Source organism: Hyperolius riggenbachi, chromosome 4 (genome assembly GCF_040937935.1).
Source record: "Hyperolius riggenbachi isolate aHypRig1 chromosome 4, aHypRig1.pri, whole genome shotgun sequence".
NCBI classification, from domain to species: Eukaryota; Metazoa; Chordata; class Amphibia; order Anura; family Hyperoliidae; genus Hyperolius; species Hyperolius riggenbachi.
The window spans coordinates 454,353,221-454,379,842 of NC_090649.1; the positions used below are offsets into that span (position 1 = coordinate 454,353,221).

The window sequence follows — 26,622 nt, forward strand, 5'->3', positions numbered from 1 at the left end:
GCAGATCTCATTGGGGCAAGCCATATAACGTTAGCCAATTAGAGCCTGGACTGCCACACCCGGGGAGCAGATCTCATTGAGGCAAGCTGTATAATGGTAGCCAATGGGAGCCTGGACCCTCACATCCAGGGAGCAGATCTCATTGGGGCAAGCCTTATAACGTTAGCCAATTAGAGCCTGGACTGCCACACCCAGGGAGCAGATCTTATTGGGGAAAGCCGTTCAACGTTAGCCAATTAGAACGTGGACGGCCACACCCAGGGAGCAGATCTCATTGGGGCAAGCCGTATAACGTTAGCCAATTAGAACGTGGACGGTCACACCCAGGGAGCAGATCTCATTGGGGCAAGGCAAGCTGTATAATGTTAGCCAATTAGAGCCTGGACTGCCACACCCAGGGAGCAGATCTCATTGGGGCAAGCCATATAACGTTAGCCAATTAGAGCCTGGACTGCCACACCCGGGGAGCAGATCTCATTTAGCCAAGTTGTATAATGTTAGCCAATGGGAGCCTGGACCCCCACATCCAGGGAGCAGATCTCATTGGGGCAAGCCGTATAACGTTAGCCAATTAGAACGTGGACGGCCACACCCAGGGAGTAGATCTCATTGGGGCAAGCCATATAACGTTAGCCAATTAGAACGTGGACGGCCACACCCAGGGAGTAGATCTCATTGGGGCAAGCCGTATAACGTTAGCCAATTAGAACGTGGACGGCCACACCCAGGGAGCAGATCGTATTGGGGCAAGCCGTGTAACGTTAGCCAATTAGAACGTGGACGGCCACACCCAGGGAGCAGATCTCATTGGGGCAAGCTGTATAATGTTAGCCAATTAGAGCCTGGACTGCCACACCCAGGGAGCAAATCTCATTGAGGCAAGCTGTATAATGGTAGCCAATGGGAGCCTGGCGCCCACATCCAGGGAGAAGATCTCATTGCGACAAGCCATATAATGTAAGCCAATGGGAACCCCTGGACCACCACACCTGGGGAGCAGATCTTATTGGGGTAACCTGCATAGTGTTAGCCAATAGCAGCCTGGGCTTCCCCACCTGTGGAGCAGCAACTTAAGCTAGTGTTAGCCAAATGTGTGGTAGGAAGGTTAGAAAGAGGTAAGGGTTAAGGTTAGGTGTTGACTGTGAATGTACCACCCTATAATGTCTTGTCTTGTAAAATCTCATCATTATCAGTGCTGATAAAAAAATTTTTTTTTAAGCTTGAGCCTCTTGGATTCAAAACAGACACTCTGGACTTCCAAGCCGATATTCCGCTGAAGTGCCCAACCTCCGTAAGAGTTGCATGTCTAAGTTATTTACAGAATGATTGACTACCCCATAAATATGGGATAATACTGCTCTAATATTTGTATACTTGTAGCTGACCGGTAGCGTGGCTGTGGCCGTATCTCACCTACTCATAATTATTCCTCTGCCCGCAGAATAACACACCAGGGTTTTTTGAAGATGGTAGAGCTACCACTGCTTCTTCCTGCAATCACCCACCATTACTTATTACTATTCATTTAGGCCGTTTCAAAAACAAGAACTAGAATAAACTCCAGCACACAAGTTTATCATGTCTATCGATACCTTAGTGCCATTTGTTGATCGATATCTCAGTGGAACATGTTTAGTGATATTTCAGTCGCATTTATTGATTGGTATCTCATGGCCAGATTTATCAAAGCATTACCAACAGTTTTTTTTCTTCTTAAACTGTTCTAACCAGCAGAAGAACGGTTTTGCATTATAATAAGAAACTTTTCAAATCCTACATAATTGTGGCTGTTTAGTGTGGATTTCTAGAGCTGCACTACAGTTAAGGAAAGTGCAAATCCATCCCTAAACTGTCGCAGATTAAGAACTGCTTAATAGTGCAGCAGTGCAGGCAGGTCCAGATTTACCTCACAAGAGCATGTAGGCACAGACGTCCAGCACCCTAGACATCACCCTCCATGAACCTACAAACCCCAACCAAACTGCACCGAAAGTGTGCTGGCTGTCCAAGCTGTCACTTCTGCCTTACTTCCCTTGCCCATCATAGGTAGCTACAGGTGCCCCTTAGAATTAGGTATCTAGAAGTACCCTCAATATTAAGTAGCTAGAGGTGCCCCCAAGTATTAGGTAGCAGCTAGAGGAACCTCAATATTAAGTAGCTAGAGGTGCCCCTGACTAAAGGGAGATATGGTCAGTGGAATGCTGAGAGCTGGGTAAGTATCAGGACTCTGCATAGGGAAGGAGGGAGGAAGGCGCTTGGGGAGGGGAGTGAGCCACTTTTCCATCATCAAGCGCCTGTAGGCACGTGCCTAGATTGCCTTATGGTATATCTGAGTGCAGGCTAGGCATGATTTGTGAAGGGCTCCTGCACCCTGCTGCCAGGTGTCCTGTGAAGCTGTTCTGTGCTTAACCCTTCCAGTACTGGGCATTGATGCAAAACAGCAGATGTATTGGTTACCTCAGCAACAGCAATTCCCCTCACACACTGCACTGTCTGAGAGACCTTCCTAACTCTCCCTATTCCTAACAGTTTAAGAAGAAATCTGCACTATTTAGTGATTTCTTAGGATGTCTGAGACAGTTCTGCATGGATTTCTAAAAACCTACTAATATTTTGTCTCAGACACTCTTGATAAATGTCCCCCTCAGTGCCATATGTTGATTGATATCTTAGTGTCATGTGTTAATTGATATCTCAGTGGCATTTCTTGATGGATATCTCAGTGTCATTTCTTGATGGATATCTCAGTGGCACTGGTTGGTTGCTTGATTTGTCAGAGGAATTTGTTGATTGGTATCTCGGTGGCATTTGTTGATTGGTATTACAGTGGCACATGTTTAGTGATATTTCAATAGCATTTGTTTAGTGATATCTCAGTGCCATTTGTTTAGTGATATCTCAGTGGCATTTGTTTAGTGATATCTCAGTGGCATTTGTTTAGTGATATCTCAGTGCCATTTGTTGTGTGGTATCTCAGGGGCACAGGTTTAGTGATATCTCAGTGCTATTTTTTGATGGATATCTCAGTGGCACTGGTTGCTTGATATCTTGGTGCCATTTGTTGATTGGTATCTCAGTGGCATTTGTTGATTGGTATCTCAGTGGCATATGTTTAGTGATATCTCAGTGGCATTTGTTGATTGGTATCTCAGTGGCATTTGTTGATTGGTATCTCAGTGGAACATATTTAGCGATATCTCAGTGGAACATGTTTAGTGATATCTCAGTGGCATTTGTTGATTGGTATTTCAGCGGCATATGTTTAGTGATATCTCAGTGGCATTTGTTGGATATCTCAGTGCCATTTGTTGATGGATATCTCAGTGCCATTTGTTGATTGATATCTCAGTGCCATTTGTTGCTTGATCTGAGGGGTCATTACAGTAGAAAAAACGCACTTGTAAGCAACTTTTTTCTGTATTTATTATCTTCCTTTTCTCCTGCAGGCACAGCCATACCTGAGAACGTATAAGAACAGCAACTTCACCTATCCTCCTTCACCGCCAACTCCACCACCAATCACCGTAATAATACTGCTACCTACTCTTTTTCCGATGGCACCTCTTCATTTATTAGAACAAAAAACATGAATATCCGCACAAATGGATGAACACTTGTAAAGGCACTTATTAGTCTAGACCAGTGATGGCTAACCTTGGCACTCCAGCTGTGGTGGAACTACAAGTCCCATGAGGCATTGCAACACTCCGACAGCTCTAAGCATAACTCGGGGGGGGGGGGGAGCAGAGGCATGATGGGATTTGTAGTTTTGTCACAGCTGGGGTGCCAAGGTTAGCCATCACTGGTCTAGAGCCTCTTGTCTTGAATGATTACCATTGTTGAATGTACTGTGGCCATTCAATGGTCACTATTTGCTTGGATAAATGTTCTGTTTTCTAAATATCAGATGGTATAGTTAGATCTCTGTCTGCAGCTGGAATGTAAAATGTGGTCCAAAGTCTAAAATAACTCTCGTTTTTATGTGATGCAGAATTGGGGCAGTGACTTGGAATGCCACAGCGTTATGGCGATCTCTAATAGCGTGCCAACATCAGGTGAGAGAACTAGTTACCTCAGCAGCCTAACAGTAGTCACTGAGGTGCATAAGAACTCTTGCAGAAGCACGTGGTATGCCTGGTCAGGGTTGTAATGTTCTGGTTGGCTGGTTAATATCATGTGTTGCTTCTGTTCCCTGTGTGAGCCCAAGCAGGAAGTGACTACAACTCACAACCTTATAACTGTATCACATAATCACAGTGATCACATGACTCGTCGTCATGAGTTTTGCTACACAGTGCAACACTACCGTACTTCAAGGATAAAATCATCATAGCAAATGAATTCCAAAAGTTGTACGTTAGGCCACCCCATACTCTTCCTCGTAATCACTGTGCTATTCTACCATATACTGCCACTGCTGAGCTTCTAGCTTGTAAATGAAGGAGGGCAGTCGGAAATAGTATTTATATATTTAAAGAGAACCTGAAGTGAAAGGGATATTTATTTAATTTCTAACAATGCAGATTGCCCGGCAGTCCTGCTGTTTCTCTGCCTCTAATACTTTTAGCCGTAGACCCTGAAAAAAAAGCATACAGATCAGGTGCTCTTACTGAAGTCATACTGGTTTCAGGTGTGTGATTCAGACACTACAGATGCCAGAGAGATCAACAGGACTGCAGACCACTGATCTTGTTTAAAAGGAAATAAATATGGCAGTCTCCATAAACCTTCACCTTCAGGTTGCCTTTAAAGCTTTAGTTCTGGCTAAGTTTTAATGCAATGTATTATAATTTACAATGCATCTTCACCTGTGTGTCATATAAGATCATAGTTAAGGTTGCTGAGAGGCCTGTAGTTGTGTGATTGTAGTTACACACAGCATTCACAGTAATAGATAATCAATTCCAATCAGGGTTTTACCATAAGGCACTGTAGGCACGTGCCTATAGGCACCTGATGATGGAAAGGCGGCTCACTCCCCTCTCCGAGCGCCTCTCTCCCTCCTTCCCTATTCAGAGTCCTGATGATAATGTGAATGAGAGGTTACCAAGCTCTTGGCCTTCCACTGACGAGATCTCCCTTCTGTCAGGGGCACCTCTAGATACTTAATAATGAGGTCAGCCAGCACACTTGCGGTGCGGTTCAGCTGGGGTTTGTAGGTTGATGGAGGGTAAAGTCTAAGGTGCCGGGACATCTGTGCCTATAGGCTCCTGTGAGGTAAATCCAGGCCTGATTCCAATACAAATTCACTTGCACTTTATGCCCTGCATTTTACATATTCTTATCGCTTCCTAAAACGCTTACATAGGCCTCGATTCATAAAAGTGCCTGCGAGCGGGGAAAGTCGAGCGGGGAAACACCGCTGTCGGTATTTCCGCCTTCAGGGTGGTAATTCATAAAAATGTTGCCTGTTGTGACAGGCGTGCGGAGATACTCCGCTGTAGGCAGGCGTTAGGCTGTCCTACGCATGCGGAAGCCGGAGAAGCAGGCGGAATCCCTCTGTGCGGTGTTCTCTCTGCAGCTGCTTGGGAGGTCTGTCCCATTCACTGCAACGGATTCCGCACGCTTCTCGCCACATCAGAGGTAGCGGTAATACCCGTCCGCATACCGCTACCTCTAATTTTTATGAATTGACCACTTGTTACTTTTGCTGTGATAATCACCGCGCAAGGCGGTGATTTATCACTTTGCTCGCGAATGTCTGCTTTTCATACGGAAAAGCCTTTATGAATACAGATCTTGCTGTGTGGTCGGTAAAGTGTGCCGTTTTCTGCATTCCCGCATGCGGGAATGCTTTATGAATCGAGGCCATAGAAGCAAACCGGTCCTCTTCTCACTAAGCAATGCCTTCTTTTGGTATCAGAAAATCAGGACTCTCCTCCTAAAATAAGAACACAGGAGAATCATTCATCCTCTCACTTTTATACTTACACAGAGCTCTATCATGATCAGCCTTGCGAACTGACTAATGCTGTCCTTAACTTTCTTTCAGCCCACAAGCTCCGCCCAGGGGACATCAAAGTGGTGGCCGCGCTGGGAGACTCCCTGACGGTATGTATCGGTGTGAGATCCTAGATTATGTGTAATGCAACAGTGTTCAAGTGATATACGTCCTCTTCACCCTCAAAAGTTCAACGTACCTAACATTTTACTGCATGTATTGTGTTTTCAGGCTGCCTTTGGTGCCAGAGCGACGTCCATCTTAGATGTGGGAACAGAGTGGAGAGGTGTCTCTTGGAGGTGAGAGGGGTCATCATCATTTTTATACTGACATCTGTGAAAGGTTTTCAGTCTGCCTCGTTTCTATAAAGATCACACGGGCCACAGAAATACCTGGTCTCCCAGAATGCTCTTTGTGACAGAGAGGGTGGAGCTAAATTCAATATACAACTATATATATATATATATATATATATATATATATATATATATATATATATATATATATATATATATATATATATATATATATATATATATATGTATATATATATATATGTATATATATATATATATATATATATATATATATATATATATAGATACAGGAAGTGTTTCTGATGCTGAAACCAGGATAATTACCATAAAAGTTGGTATCCTGAATAATTTACTGTATTTTACTATATGTCACTACAGTGCGTCTTTAAATGCAGTTTACTTAAAATAATTGATAAATAAAAGGTGCACGGTGTGTATATTGAGTTTGTTGTAACATTTTTTTTTCTCTTTACCTTTTCAGTATTGGAGGAGATGAAACTTTGGGCACCATCACAACCGTACCCAGTGAGTCTGCCAGAGATCATTAACATGTTAATCCACTCAGCGGTGGTACTTCCCTATTAACCCTAACTTCCCCCTGTAGGTGCTTAACCCTAACCTTTCCTACCTAATGCCTAATCCTAACGCCACCTCCCACCTCCCCTCCCTCCATAGGTGCTTAACCCTTCCATTTAATTCTTAACCATAACCCCCCTGTAGATATCTAACCTCCCACCTAACGTCTAACCCACCCCCTTCCCGTAGGTTCCTAACCTCCCCTGTAGATACAACACACAATTCTCAGCACTTGCTCCCAATAGTCACGTCAATGCTTATGAGCCTGCAGTCATCAGGCGCTCAAACAAATGATAAACCGGTGATCCATCACCCCACGAACCAAAAAGTATATTCAGTATACTTGTCAAGGTTGTCCAGATTTATTCAGAACACACACAGGCTATCAGCGTTTCCAATATTCACATTGTGGGTCCCTGTGACAAGCATATAACGCGCATGTACAATACACAATAAATCACGTTTCACACATGAATCATCCCTGACGACGGCAGAATGCCGAAACCAGTCGGGATTGGAGACTGGGTAATTATACGTGTGAAACATTGTGATTTATTGCATTTTGTAACTTGTCACAGGGACCCACAATGTAAGTATTGTAACCAATGTTAACTTATGTGTGTTCTGAATAAATTTGGATTACCTTAACCAATATACTGAACATACTGTTTCGTTACTGTGGTGACAGTCATCGGTTTGTCATTTGTTTGAGTGGGAGCAAGTGCTGAGGATTGTGTGCTGCATATTGTTTATCCATGGTGGAGTGGTGTTCTCCGGCTGCCACTTGAATATACAGATCCTGATTGGTGTCAGAGACTGGGGTTATAGAGCGCTTGTATACTTCTATTTCTTACCCCATGTAGATGCATAACACTCCCACCTAATGCCTAACCCAATCCCCCTTCCTTCTTCCTGGTAGTGCCCTAAAATATCCTGACCTACCGTTATATAACCTTATATAATGACTGATAGTAATTAATGGTTGAAGTTGCTCGTAGCCAATTGGCTGCTATGCACATCAGGTGCTTAAATCACAGATGGGTGCCCGATTACTGATAAATAGCACAGGCATCTATTAGATGCCTGCTAATTAGGGATGGTCAATGAGAAGCAAATAATTTCAATTTGATCCGCATTATGCAAATTTTGTATGCAAATTTATGCAGCTTGAACATGAACCAATCAAATCCTGCTAAAGTAAAATTTGATTGGTCAATTTTCAAAAAGCATTAATGTGCATATAAAATTTGCATAGTCCTGAATCCACTCGAAATTATTTACATCTCCTTGACCATCCCTAGTGCTGATCATTCATGGCGCCAAAGTGACCTGATCTGTCCCAAGGAGGCCAAAAACTAACATACCACAATACAACCTTGTGGTAAATTACTTTTTATTTTGTTTTTTTTTAGATATCTTGAAGAAGTTCAATCCAAATATAAAGGGATTCTCCACGGGAATTGGAACAGCCAACCAGATGTTTAATTTCGCTGTCAGTGGGGCAAAGGCAGAGTAAGTCTCCAGGAAATCCACCTTCTACTTCAGAGATCGATCCATTTTGGCTTTTTGGAGGAAAGCTGTAAAATATTTCTCTCACTTCTGTTGAGTGGCTGAGGATTTCTCTTATAGGGTCAAATTCAATGAACTTCGGTAAATCTTTTTGAAGTTTTGAATTTGGCTTATAGATCTATGGCTAATCAACAGTTTACATCATTGTTTGTATACTGTTACGTTTTTTTTACTGTTAAAGAGAATCTGTATTGTTAAAATCGCACAAAAGTAAACATACCAGTGCGTTAGGGGACATCTCCTATTACCCTCTGTCACAATTTCGCCGCTCCCCGCCGCATTAAAAGTGGTTAAAAACAGTTTTAAAAAGTTTGTTTATAAACAAACAAAATGGCCACCAAAACAGGAAGTAGGTTGATGTACAGTATATCCACACATAGAAAATACATTCATACACAAGCAGGCTGTATACAGCCTTTCTTTTGAATCTCAAGAGATCATTTGTGTGTTTCTTTCCCCCTTCTGCTCTCATGCACTGAAGTTTCAGGCTGCTCTTTTCTTCCTGCAAACAGCTTTGCCCTTGTCTGAATTTCCTCAGTATGTGAAAGCCCAGCCAGCTCAGAGGACACTTTATCCAGCTTGTAAAAGATACGAGAGCAGAGAGAAGCTGCACTAATCTAAATATCACACAGGCAGTGTGCAGAGAGGGGCCTGAAAGGGGGAGTTCATAGCAGAACCACAACACTGAAGAACTTGGCAGCCTTCCAGACACTGGCCGACAAGTCTGACAGGGGAAAGATACATTGATTTATTACAGAGACAGTGATAGTATAAAGTGCTGCAGTAAGCCAGAACACATTAGAATAGCTTTTGGAACTTGTATGATAAAAAAACAGGATGCAATTTTTGTTGCGGAGTCTATTTAAAGGCGTACGATGGCGAAATTTCGGCTACTGGGATAACCCTAGTAGTAGATTTCTAACAGTAAGAGCAACATATATTAGGTAGTGTATCTGTTAACAAAGGTCGGCTGGATAGGAGGATTTATAGCACATGTACAGATCCTGGTTTTAGTAAGAGGAAAGTGATGTCCTCTCTGTTCAGCTGTAAGGGCTGGTACCCACTAGAGCCATTTTCTGAGCGTTTAGGGAGTGATTCAAAACGCTAGTAATTTCCCTAAATGCTCAGCAAATGTTAATGGACGGCCGAAATTCCACTGGAGTGATTGCGATTACCAAAATCGCAAACGCAGGACATGCAGCATTTTTAGCGATTAGCGTTTATGTAATGTAAGGTATATAAACGCTGGCATAATCTCTCATCAAAACCTGCACAGAGCGATTTTGCTAGCAGGGGCGTAGCAATAGGGGGTGCAGAGGTAGCGACTGCATAGGGGCCCTTGGGCCAGAAGGGCCCCGAAGGGCCCTCTCTCAGCTACAGTATTAGCTCTCTATTGGTCCTGTGCTCATAATAATCACTTCTATAGATGCTTTATATAGTAGTAATCATTAACAAACTGCTCCCCATCCCCTTGTGGCACCTCTGACACTGTAGTTTCCATTGGCAGGTTTTGGTGTGCCGTACCAATCGGTATGTATAGAGTGCTTGGGGGGCCCCATAAAACTTGCATCGGGGCCCACAGCTCCTTAGCTACGCCACTGTTTGCTAGCGTTTTTACATTACTGCACACTGTAAAGTGGCTGGATGGTGTAATGGTTAAGGGCTCTGCCTCTAACACAGGAGACCTGGGTTCAAATCTCGGCTCTGCCTGTAAGCCAGCACTTATTTCAGTAAGGAGTTTCTCGGGCAAGTCTCCTTAACACTGCTACTGCCTACTGAGTGCGCTCTAGTGGCTGCCTCGCAAGCGCTTTGAGTCCGACAGGAGAAAGGCGCTATACAAATACTGCCATTATTATTATTATTATTATTAAAAAAAAGTTAAAATCAATTGAAAGGACCAATCAGAATTAAAAACTCTAATCACTACACAATCGCTGGCAAAAAGCTGACACTTTTTAAATCCGCTTACAAACCGCTCATACAAAACGCTAGCGATAGTGTTTTGTAGTGGGTTCCAGGCCTTACAGCTGATTTCTCTCCTCTCTTTGCTGTGAAATAAAAGCACCTTCTGCAATGCAGGCTCAGTCAGCAGCAAGTATGAATATCTGCTGTGGAAAGTCTTAGGTATCCCTACTTGCTGCTGACTGAACCTGCATTTCAAAACGTGCTTTTATCTCACAGCACGGAGAGTAGAGAAATCGGCGGTTACAGCTGAACAGAGGAGGACGTCATTTTCCTCTTGCTGACACCAGGATCTGTAAGTGTGCTATAAATTCTCCTATCCAGCTGACCTTTGTAAACAGTTACACTACCTAATATGTGTTGCTCTTACTATTAGAAACCTGCTCTTAGGGTTATCCCAGTAGCATAACATTTGCTATAGTGCCCCTTTAAATACCAGTGCCAGGCAGTTCCCAGCAGGGGCGTCGCTAGGACCCCATAATATCCAGGACACCAATGGAAGTAGAAATGTGCGACAGTGCGATGCAAGCAACTCTGTGGCACAATGTGGGTGTGGTCAGGACATTTTATGGGCATGGCTAAATAATGTATGTAAACCTAGCAGAGGATTAAGTACAAATATGTGGCGCCCTTTGTTTTCCTGCCCAGCGCACTTACCTTCAGAAAACTTTGGATAAAGTTTTCTCTTTCAATAAAAAATTGGGCTGTAACTACTGTACAACCAGTCAAATGAGACATGGTAAAATAAATGGTGTATACGCTTTCTTCAACATCAATTGCATCTGTACTGGTAATCTGTTTTTGTCTTCCTCGTACAATTGTCTTCCTCCTACTTTGTGCCTTGTATGTTTCTTGTATGTGGCAAAACAATTCAAATAAAATCGATTCTGATTCTGAATTGCTTCTAAACTTCTAGATAATAATTAAGCAGGTATATATCCGAACAACAGTTAGGCAACAAGTCCTTGCCAAATAACATAAATAGGCAGTGTGACCCCCTCAAACAACTTAATTGTGCCCATATTGTATAATATATTGTGTCTCCAAATAACATAAGTAGGCAGATTGTGCTCCCCCCAACCCAACAGAATTATGAAGAATATCTCATCAAACAACATAATTAAACAATGTAACCTCCCCCCCCCCCCCCCCCCCCCCACACACACACAAAAACATAATTAGGCATATTGTTACCCCCCACCCCCCTTCCCTGTCACAATGACATAATTAAGTTAAGTGTGCTCCAGAAACAACATATATATGAAGCATATCTCTCCTAACAACATAATCAGGCAAAATATTCCCCCAAACAACATAATTATTATATCAACAGAGGAAGGAAATAGGAAGAGTTAGGTGATCTATTCTGTGTGGGAACAGCTCCCACTTTGGTGGCAGCAAGGAGCTAAAGGGCCCAACCAGAAAGGTACATTTTTAAATTAAATTATGGACGTGCAACACAAAGCATTGCTAGTTTATAAACATATACTTTTATATGCATTAAGAATGGGAGGCTGCAGAGCCATCTTTATATAGACACGTATACCAGTGATGAGCGAAAATGCAGATATTCTTTTTGCATTCATTTGAAAATAATGTTAAATTTGACTTTTGTGCAAAAATGCCATTGAAAATCATTGCATATAAAAGTTTGTGATTTTTCACCTTTTTGAGAATTTTCATTCTATAATAAACAATTTTTTACAACTTTTTTTACGGTGAAAAATACCAATTTTTCAAATTTTTGTGAATTTTTGTCGTATTGCGAAAATACAATGTAAATATTTTCTCGAAATTGAAAATAGCTTTTTCGATGCAAAAATGACTGGCTAAAAATTTGCAAGCAACACTGAAGTACAGGGCCGGATTTACCATAAGGCACTGTAGGCATGTACCTACAGGCGCCTGATGATGGAAAGGCGGCTTACTCCCCTCCCTGAGCGCCTACCTCCCACCTTCCCCATGCAGAGTCCTGATGAGAGAGTAAATGAGAGGTTACTCACTCTGCTCTGGACATTGCACTTACATATACAGTGGGTTGCAAAAGTATTCGGCCCCCTTGAAGTTTTCCACAGTTTGTCATATTACTGTTACAAACATGAATCAATTTTATTGGAATTCCACATGAAAGACCAACACAAAGTGGTGTACACATGAGAAGTGGAACGAATATCATACATGATTCCAAACATTTTTTTACAAATAAATAACTGCAAAGTGGGGTGTGTATAATTATTCGGCCCCCTTTGATCTGAGTGCAGTCAGTTGCCTCTAGACTTTGCCTGATGAGTGCTAATGACTAAATAGAGTGCACATGTGTGTAATCTAATGTCAGTACAAATACAGCTGCTCTGTGAGGGCCTCAGAGGTTTTCTAAGAGAATATTGGGAGCAACAACACCATGAAGTCCAAAGAACACACCAGACAGGTTAGGGATAAAGTTATTGAGAAATTTAAAGCAGGCTTAGGCTACAAAAAGATTTCCAAAACCTTGAACATCCCACGGAGCACTGTTCAAGCGATCATTCAGAAATGAAAGGAGTATGGCACAACTGTAAACCTACCAAGACAAGGCCATCCACCTAAACTCACAGGCCGAACAAGGAGAGCGCTGAAATGCAGTCAAGAGGCCCATGGTGACTCTGGACGAGCTGCAGAGAGCTACAGCTCAGGTGGGAGACTCTGTCCATAGGACAACTATTAGTCATGCACTGTACAAAGTTGGCCTTTATGAAAGAGTGGCAAGAAGAAAGACATTGTTAACAGAAAGCATAAGAAGTCCCGTTTGCAGTTTGCCACAAACCATGTGGGGGACACAGCAACCATGTGGAAGAAGGTGCTCTGGTCAGATGAGACCAAAATTGAACTTTTTGACCAAAATTCAAAACGCTATGTGTGGCAGAAAACTAACACTGCACATCACTCTGAACACACCATCCCCACTGTCAAATATGGTGGTGGCAGCATCATGCTCTGGGGGTGCTTCTCTTCAGCAGGGACAGGGAAGCTGGTCAGAGTTGATGGGAAGATGGATGGAGCCAAATACAGGGCAAACTTGGAAGAAAACCTCTTGGAGACTGCAAAAGACTTGAGACTGGGGTGGAGGTTCACCTTCCAGCAGGACAATGACCCTAAACATAAAGCCAGGGCAACAATGGAATGGTTTAAAACAAAACATATCCATGTGTTAGAATGGCCTAGTCAAAGTCCAGATCTAAATCCAATCGAGAATCTGTGGCAAGATCTGAAAACTGCTGTTTACAAACGCTGTTCATCTAATCGGACTGAGGTGGAGCTGTTTTGCAAAGAAGAATGGGCAAGGATTTCAGTCTCTAGATGTGCAAAGCTGGTAGAGACATACCCTAAAAGACTGGCAGCTGTAATTGCAGCAAAAGGTGATTCTACAAAGTATTGACTCAGGTGGCCGAATAATTACGCACACCCCACTTTGCAGTTATTTATTTGTAAAAAATGTCTGGAATGATGTATGGTTTTCGATCCACTTCTCACGTGTACACCACTTTGTGTTGGTCTTTCACAGGGAATTCCAATAAAATTGATGCATGTTTGTAGCAGTAATGTAACAAAATGTGTAAAGCTGCAAGGGGGCCGAGTACTTTTGCAACCCACTGTACCTTCAGTCAGGGGCACCACTAGCTACTTAATACTGAGGGAACCTCTGGCTACCTAATGATAAGGGACACCTGTAGCTAACCATGACAGGTAAGGAAAGATTTTCTGGTGACTGCTGCCCACATTATGATTTTCTGGTCACTGCTGCCCACATTGCGATTTTCTGGTGACTGCTGCCCACATTAGGATTTTCTGGTGTCTGCTGCCCACATTACGATTTTCTGGTCACTGCTGCCCACATTGCGATTTTCTGGTGTCTGCTGCCCACATTGCGATTTTCTGGTGTCTGCTGCCCACATTACGATTTTCAGGTGTCTGCTGCCCTCATTGCGATTTTCTGGTCACTGCTGCCCACATTGCGATTTTCTGGTGTCTGCTGCCCACATTACGATTTTCAGGTGTCTGCTGCCCATATTATGATTTTCTGGTGTCTGCTGCCCACATTACGATTTTCAGGTGCCTGCTGCCCACATTACGATTTTCAGGTGTCTGCTGCCCACATTATGATTTTCTGGTGTCTGCTGCCCACATTGCGATTTTCTGGTGTCTGCTGCCCACATTACGATTTTCTGGTGTCTGCTGCCCACATTGCGATTTTCAGGTGTCTGCTGCCCACATTACGATTTTCTGGTCACTGCTGCCCACATTGCGATTTTCTGGTCACTGCTGCCCACATTGCGATTTTCTGGTCACTGCTGCCCACATTACGATTTTCAGGTGTCTGCTGCCCACATTACGATTTTCTGGTGAACTCTGCCCACATTACGATTTTCTGTCCCACATTACGATATTCTGGTGAACGCTGCCCACATTACGATTGTCTGGTGAATGCTGTCCATGTTACAATTTTCTGGTGACTGCTGCTCACGTTACGATTTTCTGGTGACTGGTGCCCACATTACAATCTTCTGGTGAACTCTGCCCACATTACGATTTTCTGGTGAACTCTGCCCACATTACGATTTTCTGTCCCACATTACGATATTCTGGTGAACGCTGCCCACATTACGATTGTCTGGTGAATGCTGTCCATGTTACAATTTTCTGGTGACTGCTGCTCACGTTACGATTTTCTGGTGACTGGTGCCCACATTACAATCTTCTGGTGAACTCTGCCCACATTACGATTTTCTGGTGAACTCTGCCCACATTATGATTTTCTAAAGGCCCACATTACGATTTTCTGGCCCACATTACGATTGTCTGGTAAAATGCTGCCCACTTTACAATTAATTTACAGTGAAACGCTGCCCCATTACGATTATTTGGCACCTATGGGGGGGGGGCCCATCCAAATATTCGCAGGGGGCCCAGTGACTTCTAGTTACGCCCCTGCCAGGACATCTTTGCCTATAGGCTCGTGGGATGTAAATCCGGGCCTGCTGATGTATACTGGGCTCTGCTGAGCAGCACAGACTGTGGAGTTGATATATAGGAATCTGGAAAGTCATGTAAGCTTAATATAAGATTATCTCAGCTGATCAGTTACTAAAGTGCTGCTGTTTTATCACGCAGGAATATTCCATCACAGGCTCAGAAATTGGTGCAGACGATGAAAGAGAGCACGGTAAGGAGATGGGTGTGTGTGTGGCCTGGAACCCACTAGAAATCGTTAGAGCAATCGCTAGCATTTTTAATTAGCGTCTTGTAAGCAATACGATAAGCGGTTTCTGACGATTTTGGTGGGGATTTTAAAAAGTGTAAGCTTTTTCCCAGCGATTGTGATAGCGATTAACGATTTTAATTCTGATTGGTCATTTCAATTTTTTTTTTTATTTACAGTTTGCAGTAATTTAAAATCACACACAAATCGCTATTCATGAGCGATTTGCCAGCGCTTATATACTTTACATTGAGGCGCAAACGCTCACAAAATGCTGCATGTCCTGTGATTGCGATTTTGCTAATCACAATCGCTACTGTGGAATTTGTTACCTGTATTTATATTGGCAGATCATTTAGGAAAATCGCTAGCAATTTAAAGCGCCCCCTAAACGCTCAAATAAGCACTATAGTGGGTTCCAGCCCTGTGTGTGGAGGGGAGGGGGGGGGGGCACAGGCACTACACATCCCAGAATGCTCTGATAAAATGGTGATTCTTTCACCATCAGATAACCCTGCATATTGTTCTCACTGTATTTCAGCTCATCAATTTCAATGAAGACTGGAAATTAATCACCATTTTCATTGGTGGCAACGACCTCTGCCAATATTGCGAAAACAGGGTAAGTAGGTACAAAGCAAGGGATGATGGTGCAACAAAATCTGCGAGGAGCTAAAGGATACATGATTCAGTGTGTAGTGAGCTACAGGATCCAGGACTCTTATCTGTAGTAATCAACAAAGTCTAGGGATGAGCCTGCAGAGAGCTACAGGATTAGAGCCGGTTCTAGACAGGCACATATGAGGAGGCAGTCAAAAAGAGGTAGGGGGCATCATGTTCGTGGAAAGTGGTGAAAAATGGGCGTGGTCATGATGTCATGTGGGTGGGGCTAACTGTAATGTAGTTATACCAGCTAATGTAGTTACATAAAAAAAAATGAAGTAAATGCACATAATGACAGACAGCGTTTCCCCAGTAAATGCACATAATGACAGACAGCGTTTCACCACTAAATGCACATAAGCGACAGCGTTTCACCACTAAATGCACGTAATGACAGACAGCCTTTCACCAGTAAATCCACGTAATGAGAGACAGCCTTTCTTCAGTAAATGCACATAATGAGAGACAGCGTTTCACCAGTAAATGCACATAATGACAGACGGCGTTATGCCACTAAATGCACATAAGAGACAGCATTTCACCAGTAAATGCACGTAATGAGAGACAGCGTATCACCAGTAAATGCACATTATGACAGACAGCCTTTCACCAGTAATTGCATGTAATACGAGACAGCGTTTCACCAGTTAATGCACATAATGACAGCCTTTCACCAGTAAATGCACTTAATGACAGACAGCCAGTGTCCCCAGTATAGGTAGCCAGGTGTATAGCTGTCCCCAGTATATGTAGCCAGGCGTATAGCTGTCCCCAGTATATGTAACCAGGTGTATAGGTGTCCCCAGTATATGTAGCCAGGCGTATAGGTGTCCCCAGTATATGTAGCCAGGCATATAGCTGTCCCCAGTATATGTCGCCAGGTGTATAGATGCCCCCAGTATATGTAGCCAGGTGTATAGTTGTCCCCAGTATAGGTAGCCAGACGTATAGCTGTCCCCAGTATATGTAGTCAGGCGTATAGCTGTCCCCAGTATATGTAGTCAGGCGTATAGCTGTCCCCAGTATATGTAGTCAGGTGTATAGTTGTCCCCAGTAGATGTAGTCAGGTGTATAGTTGTCCCCAGTATAGGTAGCCAGGTCTATAGGTGTCCCCAGTATATGTAGCCAGTTGTATAGCTGTCCCCAGTATATGTAGCCAGATGTATAGTTGTCCCCAATATATGTATCCAGGTGTATAGTTGTTCCCAGTATATGTAGCCAGGTGTATAGTTGTCCCCAGTATATGTAGCCAGGTGTATAGATGTCCCCAGTATATGTAGCCAGGTGTATAGATGTCTCCAGTATATGTAGCCAGGTCTATAGGTGTTCCCAGTATATGTAGCCAGGTCTATAGTTGTCCCCAGTATATGTAGCCAGGTGTATAGATGTCCCTAGTATATGTAGCCAGGTCTATAGATGTCCCCAGTATATGTAGTCAGGTGTATAGCTGTCCCCAGTATATAGCCAGAGTGGTGATAAATTGGGGTGCTGATGATGTTAAGGATAATACAGGAACATATTCTTTCATTTTTCTGCCTGTGTCACGTGTATGTCTACTAGAAGGGAGCTGTTGCCTTGAGTTGCGAGTTTGGGGCAAGGAAATGGCTCATTAGGCCTCTAGCCCGTCACCTTTAATCTGCTGTCTCAGGTGTGATTGTCTGTGAGACTACATTTGCTTTGTGTTCCTGGGGTAGCAGGGAACTGCTAATTAGCAGCCACTTGAGGAAGAATAGGCTGTTCTGCATAGCTTTTGAACTCTGGAGACAGCCCCTTGTCCCAATATACAAAGCAAGACTACCATAATCTGGGGACAGTGGAAGCTAACACAGGAATGTTTGAAATTTACATATGACAGCCTACTGGAAATGGGTGAAGGATTGAAGTCCTTTTGATACCATTTTTACCTGTGGAAATTGGGTTTATGGAAGTGTTCTGAAATCTCTGAAAAGATCAAACACTAACACAGGAACGCTTTGAAGTTGCCCACGTTAAACAGGAAATTGGATTATTCCGGGACCTGGGACATTGGGGTGGCCCCGGGGCACACATTTTGCTATAAAACAGCAGCTAGGACAGTCACAGATCATCTTCTCTTGGAGGTAGCGCATAGCTAGGGAAGATCGGAAACGGCGTTCTCCCGTCAACCACCTTCTAACGTACGCCGGTAACGTTATTTCCCTTTTATTTTTGCAACTTGTCTTATGTGTATCCTTGTAAACTTTTATTTTGTAACTTTTTACTTTGTTTTTGTAAATCTTTTGTATATATTATTTTCTGCATTGTTCCACTTTTTTCCTGGAATATTAAATCGTTATTTAATAAGTTTGACTTCTGCTGTACTAAACTAACACTCATAGCCTAGTAGAGGAGACTGAAGTGTAACGGTGTATCAGTCCATGCCTGATTGTATTATTGAGCAACACTACCGTATAAGATTGTAATTGCATTGTGTGTATGGGGCACTTCCGCGCTCGACAGCAGAGGGGGAAGACTCTGAGTGGCTAACAGTATCGTTCGGAACGACTGTTAGTGGTTTTGCTTCACTACAGTGTAAGATTGCAACTGTGTGTGTGTGTGTACGTGGCGTTCCCGTATTTGGCCTAAAGCGCAAAGCTGACCCGAATATGAAAACGCAGATTGCATGCCGAGCACTCGACAGCAGAGTGAACATGTCTAGCAACAGCTAGTGGTGGCAGTGAGAAGTGTTTGAGGAGTCACAGCCTTGTGGTAGCTCGACTAAGGCTGCTTCCCCTCTCGATCTGCTCAAACCCGCAGTCGGGAACCGTATACGCAGGCATGCCGCGGGGCCGTTTCCTGACAGCCAGGACTTACCGTGTCCCCAGGGCCCATTATAGCCAGGTGTATAGATGTCCCCAGGTGGGGTGGCAGCTGAGAGAAGGGGGAGCGATGGGCACAGCGGTGGGGAAGGGGGGACATCTCCCCCCCTTCCCTCACCTGGGGCTCCCCCTCTCTCACTCTCCCCACCAGATACAAGCGGCTGGCGGCGGCAGAACACTTCCTCTCTTCCAGTGTGTTTCCATAACGCAACACGTTACACCGCAATGCTAACGTCATACTAGTGTTTATATAATAACACATATATACGTAATATATTATATGTTTATAGCAAAGTTTGTTCTATTATGTGAAATCATTTATTTTCCTTCTCAGGATCGATATTCCCTGGAGAAGCACATGAAACACCTGGACAATGCTCTGGACACCCTGTACAGAGAGGTACCGCCCACTTCCTTCCTCATCCCACTTCCTGCATTGTCCCACTTCCTGTCTCATCCCACTTCCTGCCTAATCCCACTTCTTGCCTCCTCCAATTTACTGCCTTATCCCCCGCAATGGCTAAGTGTCACATACTTCGTTGTGTATAGTGATTTAGCACACAGTTGGGGAATTCCTATCAAACCCTTTACTTTTGTTTTGAATAGATTGGGAGATTAGAACAACTAACAGGTTTTTATCATGTAGAGAGTAGTTTATGTGGACCAGAATAGCTGGAGAAGCATATAAGTTGAATTATGTGGTGCATTTGTTAGGCTCTGATTTGCTGGTTTCGGTCATGTGTTCACAGACGGTTGGGTGGAAACATCTGCCAAAACCAGATAACGGGAGTGAGAGGCGTTACAAGATTTCAGGCACTGTTCTTGGCCTGATGAAGTTTGCATTGCCTGTGCAAATAATATTGTTTTCTTCCACTGATTGTGTTGTCTACCTTTTTCGATTCTATCTGGTTTTTAACCTAGTTTTACCCATCCTGAGCACCTCTTCCTCCCTTGTTACAGTCATGTATTGCTGCTGTGCCCTGTGTAAGCTAAAACAGGAAGTGATCAGAGCCTTGCAAATCTTTCAGCTGATCAGACTGATCACATGACTCTTCTCTAGAAATTCTCCTACACCTGATGTTTTGGAAGCTTTTAGGAAAACATCATAGGGTAACAAGGCCACAAGCCCCTTATGGGTGCCTATTGAAGGATGGTTTGATGGCACCAACAAAACAGAAGCCCAAATGCAAAGTATCACTACTAACATTTTTTCTCAAGCGAGTAATCCTATTTTATTACCCTCAAGAGTAAAGACTCTGTGAAGTGATTTTTCACATTATTATCCTTTCACTTCTGGGTGAATAAAATGTTATTTTTACCTTAGAAATATAATGCTGTAAATACGTCCTGGTTAGGGGTATTCGTATCTTACTTCCTGTCTTCATAACAAGGGTCACCCAAAACAGGAAGTAAAGTATATCTCTTTAGTGGAGACTTAGGCCTTTTTCACACATGACAGAGTTCATATGCGAATTACATTTTTGCAAATTCCTGTTTGCTGTGCATCTAATTCAATTTAATGGCATCACATTTGCTTTGCGGTTTAATGTAAATTTTTGCATCTGAATTTTTTGAAGAAAAAAACAGCCTACATGTATGCTTTTTTTTGCAACAGTCACGCAAAGTCAATGAGTAGGTCAGTAAAAATACCTCCCAAAAAAACCCAGAACTTTTGCTCAACATGCCCCTCTGAAAAACCCACAGGAAATAGAGGGTAGGGACAGGACGTTATAGCTTTAAAAAAAAAAAAATCGCACTGCACATTTTCACACTTATAACGTCCAGGAAAATAGTGCAGATTTACCTTGGCGGAAAAAAACGTTTCCAAAAATCTCTGACAAACTGTCAAGGTACCCTTAGAGAGAAGTGAAACATGGCTGGGAAGGTCTATTTGGGCTTTCAGGCCCCATTCACACCTAAAAACGCAAGCGTTTTGCGTTTTTGTGCACTTTTTTCCCCCTCCTGGCGCTCCACTGCGTGCTGCGTTTTTGTAAAAAGCGCTTTTCTAAGCGCCTTTTCAGTACGGTTTTGTAATTCACTCCCTGACGCAAGTCAGGAAGTTAACTCTTTGACCCGGAAAAGAATATATACAATGTATTAATTCTTAAAAACGTGAACGCAATTACTGCACAAAGCGATTTTGTGAGCGCTTTGCGTTTTTCCTATACCTTTCATTATAGCAAAAACGCCTCAAAGATAGTACAGGCAGAGCTTTGCTGAGCGGATCGGAAACGAACCGCTCAACTGAGAACTCTCTCATAGGGAATCATTGCACAAGTGCTTTGTGGGCAATTTAAACAATTGCCTGCGCTTGAAAAAAAGGCGGAAAATGCCTCTAGTGTGAACCGCAGGGCCCTTTTCCACTAGCAATCACAATCACAAACGCCAGGGATTGCAATTTTTCAGTATTTCTTTTATGCGATTGCTATTTTTTATTTGCACTGCATTATCACTCTAAAAATCGCTCCAGAAAGCGATTGTGATTTGCGATTTCCAAATCAAATGACTATAGTGGAAAATACTTCTCATGATTTCTATGATAAAGTAACAACCCTAGCGATTTAAAAATCACTAGCGATTTGCGATTTTGCGATTCAGCTGTGTAGTGGAAAAAGGCCCTTAGGGGTTTACTCGGTCTCCATTTAGGAGATTGTATAAATGTATTTATTGTTCCAGTGAGTAGAACAGTAGAACAGGTAGTGAATAGAAATCTGCACAGTAGGAAAACAAATAGCAATAAAAACCTGGCTCTGATGTTTCAGTCCCACCTCCCCCCCAACAAAAATTATCAACAACAACAAAAAAATAAACATTACTGCCTTAATAAACTAAATAAATAATTTTCATAGATGGTCAATGGGATGTTAGTAATTCTAGATTGCATGCAAATTGCCTGGAAGACAATCAAATACACTTCCTGATGGTTTTGATTGCACAAAATTATCCTGTACACCATTTGCCCTGAATTTGCATGCAAGTTAGATGCATTGGCCTTTCACTGATCATCTCTAGTTAGTTTACACATCTCCCACAAAACCTGGTATGTGATAACCGGTATTCTTCTCTCATCAGGTTCCTCGTGTGTTTGTGAACCTGGTGGAGATATTGGAAGTGGAGGGGCTGCGAAAGGTCACCTCAGACTCCGTTGGTTGCGTCTTTCTTAGACCGTAGGTGCTGCTACTGATACTATAAAATAATTTCTCTAATTAAAGGAACCATTACATGTAATAGTAAATGTGTGGTATAATTTCTTTGTTGCCCAAGTGGGTTTCAAGATGTTGGAAGCATTAAAAGAACCCTAAAAGAAAGAACAGGTGAACACATACTGTACATTAAGAATGGGCGCCATGGCATGTATATATCACTATGGTGTCATAGGTAATGATAAAGTTATTGATGATTAAATAGGGGCATAGCTAAAACACCCAAACTACTCTAGTTGATAAGGAGAGAAGACGTCTAGGCTAGCTGTGAATACTGAAGTGGAGTAAGAAAAAATAGTGAAATAGTCAACTATAGAGAGTTAAGGCTCTGGATCCCATATAGAGCTTTCCTGGCGCTTGCTCCGTGCTGTTATTCCAGCGATGGGCCCCAGTGAAATTCTTCCACCGTCTTTGGCCATCATTGGGCAGTCTTCAAAAGTTCTTGTGTTCCAGAGTACTTTAGAAGAAGCGCTGATCCGGACTGCGCATGTGCGAGTTCAGGGCTCGTGCATGCATAGTTTGGATGCGCCCATCCTTGGGTGTTCTTGAGTACAAGTGCTTCTGAAGACTGCTGAGGAGCCCCGAAGGCACAGTACATCACTGGGGGACAGTGTAGGAACAAGGGAACAAAGTGAGGCTCGGGAAGACTCTACGGGATCCAGCACCTTCCCTCTACATAGGGGAGTATCTCACTCATTTTTTTTTTTGGTGCCCTTTAAGTATTGCTTTAAAGAGAACCTATTGCCAAAAAAAAGTTTGAATAGCAATACATATTTGTAGTCTATGCACTGTGCACAGTTAGATAAACACTTTGGGCTTGATTCACAAAGCGGTGCTAACTGTTAGCACGCCTGTGAAAAACCCCTCAGCACGTCTAAACAAGCTTTTCGCGCATAAAACTTTACGCGCGCAAAACTTTATGCGCGTAAAACTTTACGCGCGTACTGCACAGAGCGCAGGGCGCACCGTGCGAAGTGCCCATTAAAGCCTATGGGACTTAGCACGCGTAAAACTTTGCGCGCGTAAAACTTTATGCGCGCAAAGTTAGCGCGCGATCTGATTGAGAAATCCGGTGCTAACCTACTTAGCACCCTGGTTAGCGCGTCTAAAGACTTTAGACGTGCTAAGTAGGTTAGCACCGCTTTGTGAATCAAGCCCTTAGTGGTAACCACCACCTTAGTGGTAACTAACCACGAGCTAGACTGAGGGTTGAAAACCGCAGGTCAGATCGGTAACCCTGAGCTACACTCGATGAAGCTGCTGGGAGGTCCATGTAGAGCATTGTGCGCAGCAGCGTTCTCACTCACCTCCTGGACGATCCAGACACTGGCGGCCATTCCTCTTCCGTTCCGCAGAGGCTCTGCATCCCTCTGGTGAGATCGCCAACTGTCGTCATGACGACGGCCGGCAATCTCACTGTAGGGTTACAGCGCCACCCAGAGGACGGAGGGAGAACTGCAGCGCTGGATCCCAGGGAGGTGAGTGAGAGCTGGGGCTGCTGCAGAGACTCTGGCAGCATGATATTTTCTTGCTTTTAGAGTCTAAAAGCACATGAAAAAATTGCACCGCTTTTAGACCTCAAAATCAGGAAGGAATCATACCGCCTTGGAGGTTAAATGGAAAATGTAATTCTAGCCAACACCCACTGTAGCAGGTCTGTGAAAAGGGTCCGAAAAGTCTGAAGAGGTACTGAAAAAGGTTCACTGTGATATAATAACTGCTGTTAATATTCCTTTGCAGAGGCCTCTGTCCATGCTTTATCAACCCTCGGGATGGATCACCGGAGTTGGCTGAACTTAGGAAATTCAATAAAGATTTGCAGGTGAGAACCGTGTTCAAAGGTAATCTTATGCGGCAGAGGAACAAGAGTTTTATGCCCAGGCAATAGGCGAATACAGCAATTGAACATTTAATGCCCAAATAAACCCAGAACTGAGCAAGTTAAATTCTAACAAAAATCTAAATATAATACACGGTATAGAAGCAAGGTAGTGGACAAAACTCCCGTCATGGGCCAGATGTGCTTCACACTGCAGTACATCTTGCATTCTGTCCTTTGTGGATTTAGCTGGTGGGTGGATCAGTTAGGTGTGACCATGTGAAACAATGTGGGAGGAACAATAAATGTCAGACCACAATTCTCTGCAACCCTGTATTGCATTAGAAAGCTGAAAATGTGACCTCCATGGGAGGAAGCAGACTCACCATTCACAGGAAGTAGGTGGTGAGAAATTGTAAAACCGCAATCTTCTCACAGGAAGCTACTAAAGCACTACAAGTGTTGTCAGCATGCACAGGCATCCTCACAGCTGCTGACAAGGACAACTACACAACAGACTCCTGAACTGGGAAAGTTAAGTTCCAAAAACATTATTTATAAAAACAGTCGTGCGGGTGTTTCATTTATTTTTTTCAATTGTCTTCTTAAATAATTGTTTTTACAGATAAGTTAAGTAAAATTAACATTTACCGCAACACCCAGTCACGCATTTGTTGACTGTTTTTATAAAACGTATTGAAATTCGTTGATCGTTAAAAGGTTTCATTTTTCCGTACAGCTGATATATTTTTTTTCCAGTAAAAAATATAAAAATTGTGGGAGCGCTTTGACACCTATCAACCTGATTGCATGGAGAATTTGCTTTGTTTAGTTTGGGATTTAATTGGGCCCTAAAGACAATGTGCCTGATCCAATTCACTTTTTAAGTTTTCTCTTAGGTAATATTTAACATCTTATCGATAAAATGCCTTTTGAGCCACAAGCAAGCAAGAAAACACTCAGAATAACCGTGACAGTACTTTTTCACCTAGTTTTTGGTACTTTTTCAATTGCAAAGTGCTGAAAAGTTATTTTAAACTGAAGAGTAAAAATGATCACCTAGGAGAAGCTTAGGAGAAAAGGTGAATTGGAAGATTTAGTTTTCACTTATAATGCGTGGCATGTGCTTATTATAGTTACTAGTTCTGTTGCCCAGGTATGTAATAGACTCACTTTAAAGCATCACTATCGTGAAAAATTGTAAAGTTCATTTCTCCCAGCCAGGGCCGGTTCAAGTAACAATTAGGCCGTAGGGCAAAATTAGCCTGGGGGCCCCCCCAACAGGCACCCCCCCCCCCCCCACCACCACCACCAAAAAGCATCATTAGGGGCCCTTTGTTGCAGCCAAATTTCACTCCTGGGCCCATGAGCTGGCTGCTGACCCTCCCTTAATCACTTCCCAACGTAATGTGCTCCCTAGGACCTCTGCAGTGTCTATCTCAGTGTAGTGACTCACCTGCCCGCCAGCACAGATGAGACGCTACTCTGCCAAAGACTCTGCAGAGTCCCTGGGGAGCAACAGTTAAGATGGGGGAGGGACACCTTGGGGGCCCCTACAGGCTCTGGAGCCCTGAGGCAATTGCCTATTTTTTCGCATGGTAGCTCCGGCCCCGCTCCCAGCGTAATGTCGCTCTCACTTACAGTAAGTAGATACAATTTTATAGATGTGACAGGTTTTGGACTAGTCCATGTCCTCATTTTTTATTTTCAAAAGCACTTGCTAAATGGTAGTTGCTCAGTCCACAGGGCCGGTTCTAGTAACAATGGGGCCGCAAGGCAAAATTAGTCCGGGGCCCTCCAACAGACCCGCCCAACCAATATTAGGGACCTTGTATTGCAGCTAAGTTTGCCTCCTGGGCTCCTGAGCCAGCTGCTGACCCTTCTTCCCAATCACCTCCCAACTTAACTGTACTCCACGGGGCCCCTGCTGAGTCTTTGGCAGTGTAGTGTATCAGCTGCCCACCAGCACAGGTGAGACCCTGCTCTGCCAAAGACTCTGCACAGGCCCCCGGGAGCAACAGTTAAGATGGAGGAGACACCTTGGGGGCCCATAAAGGCTCTGGGGCAATTCCCCCTTTGCCTCTATGGTAGCGCCTTCCCTGTTAGGCAAGCTGCCAAAACAGTGTGCCCCCAAGTTGGGAGACTGCAGGTACCTTTGTACAGATCTTTTCCAGGGAGGAATTTCCTAAAGGATAAAGGAAATCATGAGGACCCCCCCCCCCCCCCCCCCCCCATGTGGAAATGCATTGGTTGAAAACCTGTCAGATTTGTATTGCTTACTGTAATTGACAGCAACATAGTAAAAAAAAGTATTTTGTGCATTTTTCTCTGGGAGAAATATACATTGTGTGTGTGTGTGTGTGTGTGTGTGTGTGTGTGTGTGTGTGTGTGTGTGTGTGTGTGTGTGTGTGTGTGTGTGTGTGTGTGTGTGTGTGTGTGTGTGTGTGTGTGTGTGTGTGTGTGTTTACATGCGTTTTTAAATCTTACACATTTTTACAA

The 26,622-nt window shown here is 43.4% G+C and overlaps 1 protein-coding gene across 1 annotated transcript in view; it reads left to right on the forward strand.

The window, feature by feature from the left end:
• LOC137504852 (phospholipase B1, membrane-associated-like) overlaps positions 1–26,622 on the forward strand; it is a 171,032-nt gene that overhangs the window by 139,698 nt on the left and 4,712 nt on the right. The window contains exons 41-52 of the mRNA XM_068233444.1: positions 1,220–1,291; positions 3,447–3,524; positions 3,992–4,055; positions 5,993–6,051; positions 6,173–6,240; positions 6,740–6,783; positions 8,247–8,346; positions 15,514–15,565; positions 16,143–16,223; positions 19,436–19,501; positions 22,174–22,268; positions 24,045–24,126. Of these exons, the coding sequence (XP_068089545.1) occupies positions 1,220–1,291; positions 3,447–3,524; positions 3,992–4,055; positions 5,993–6,051; positions 6,173–6,240; positions 6,740–6,783; positions 8,247–8,346; positions 15,514–15,565; positions 16,143–16,223; positions 19,436–19,501; positions 22,174–22,268; positions 24,045–24,126 (861 nt within the window). The remainder of the gene's footprint in view (positions 1–1,219; positions 1,292–3,446; positions 3,525–3,991; positions 4,056–5,992; positions 6,052–6,172; positions 6,241–6,739; positions 6,784–8,246; positions 8,347–15,513; positions 15,566–16,142; positions 16,224–19,435; positions 19,502–22,173; positions 22,269–24,044; positions 24,127–26,622) is intronic.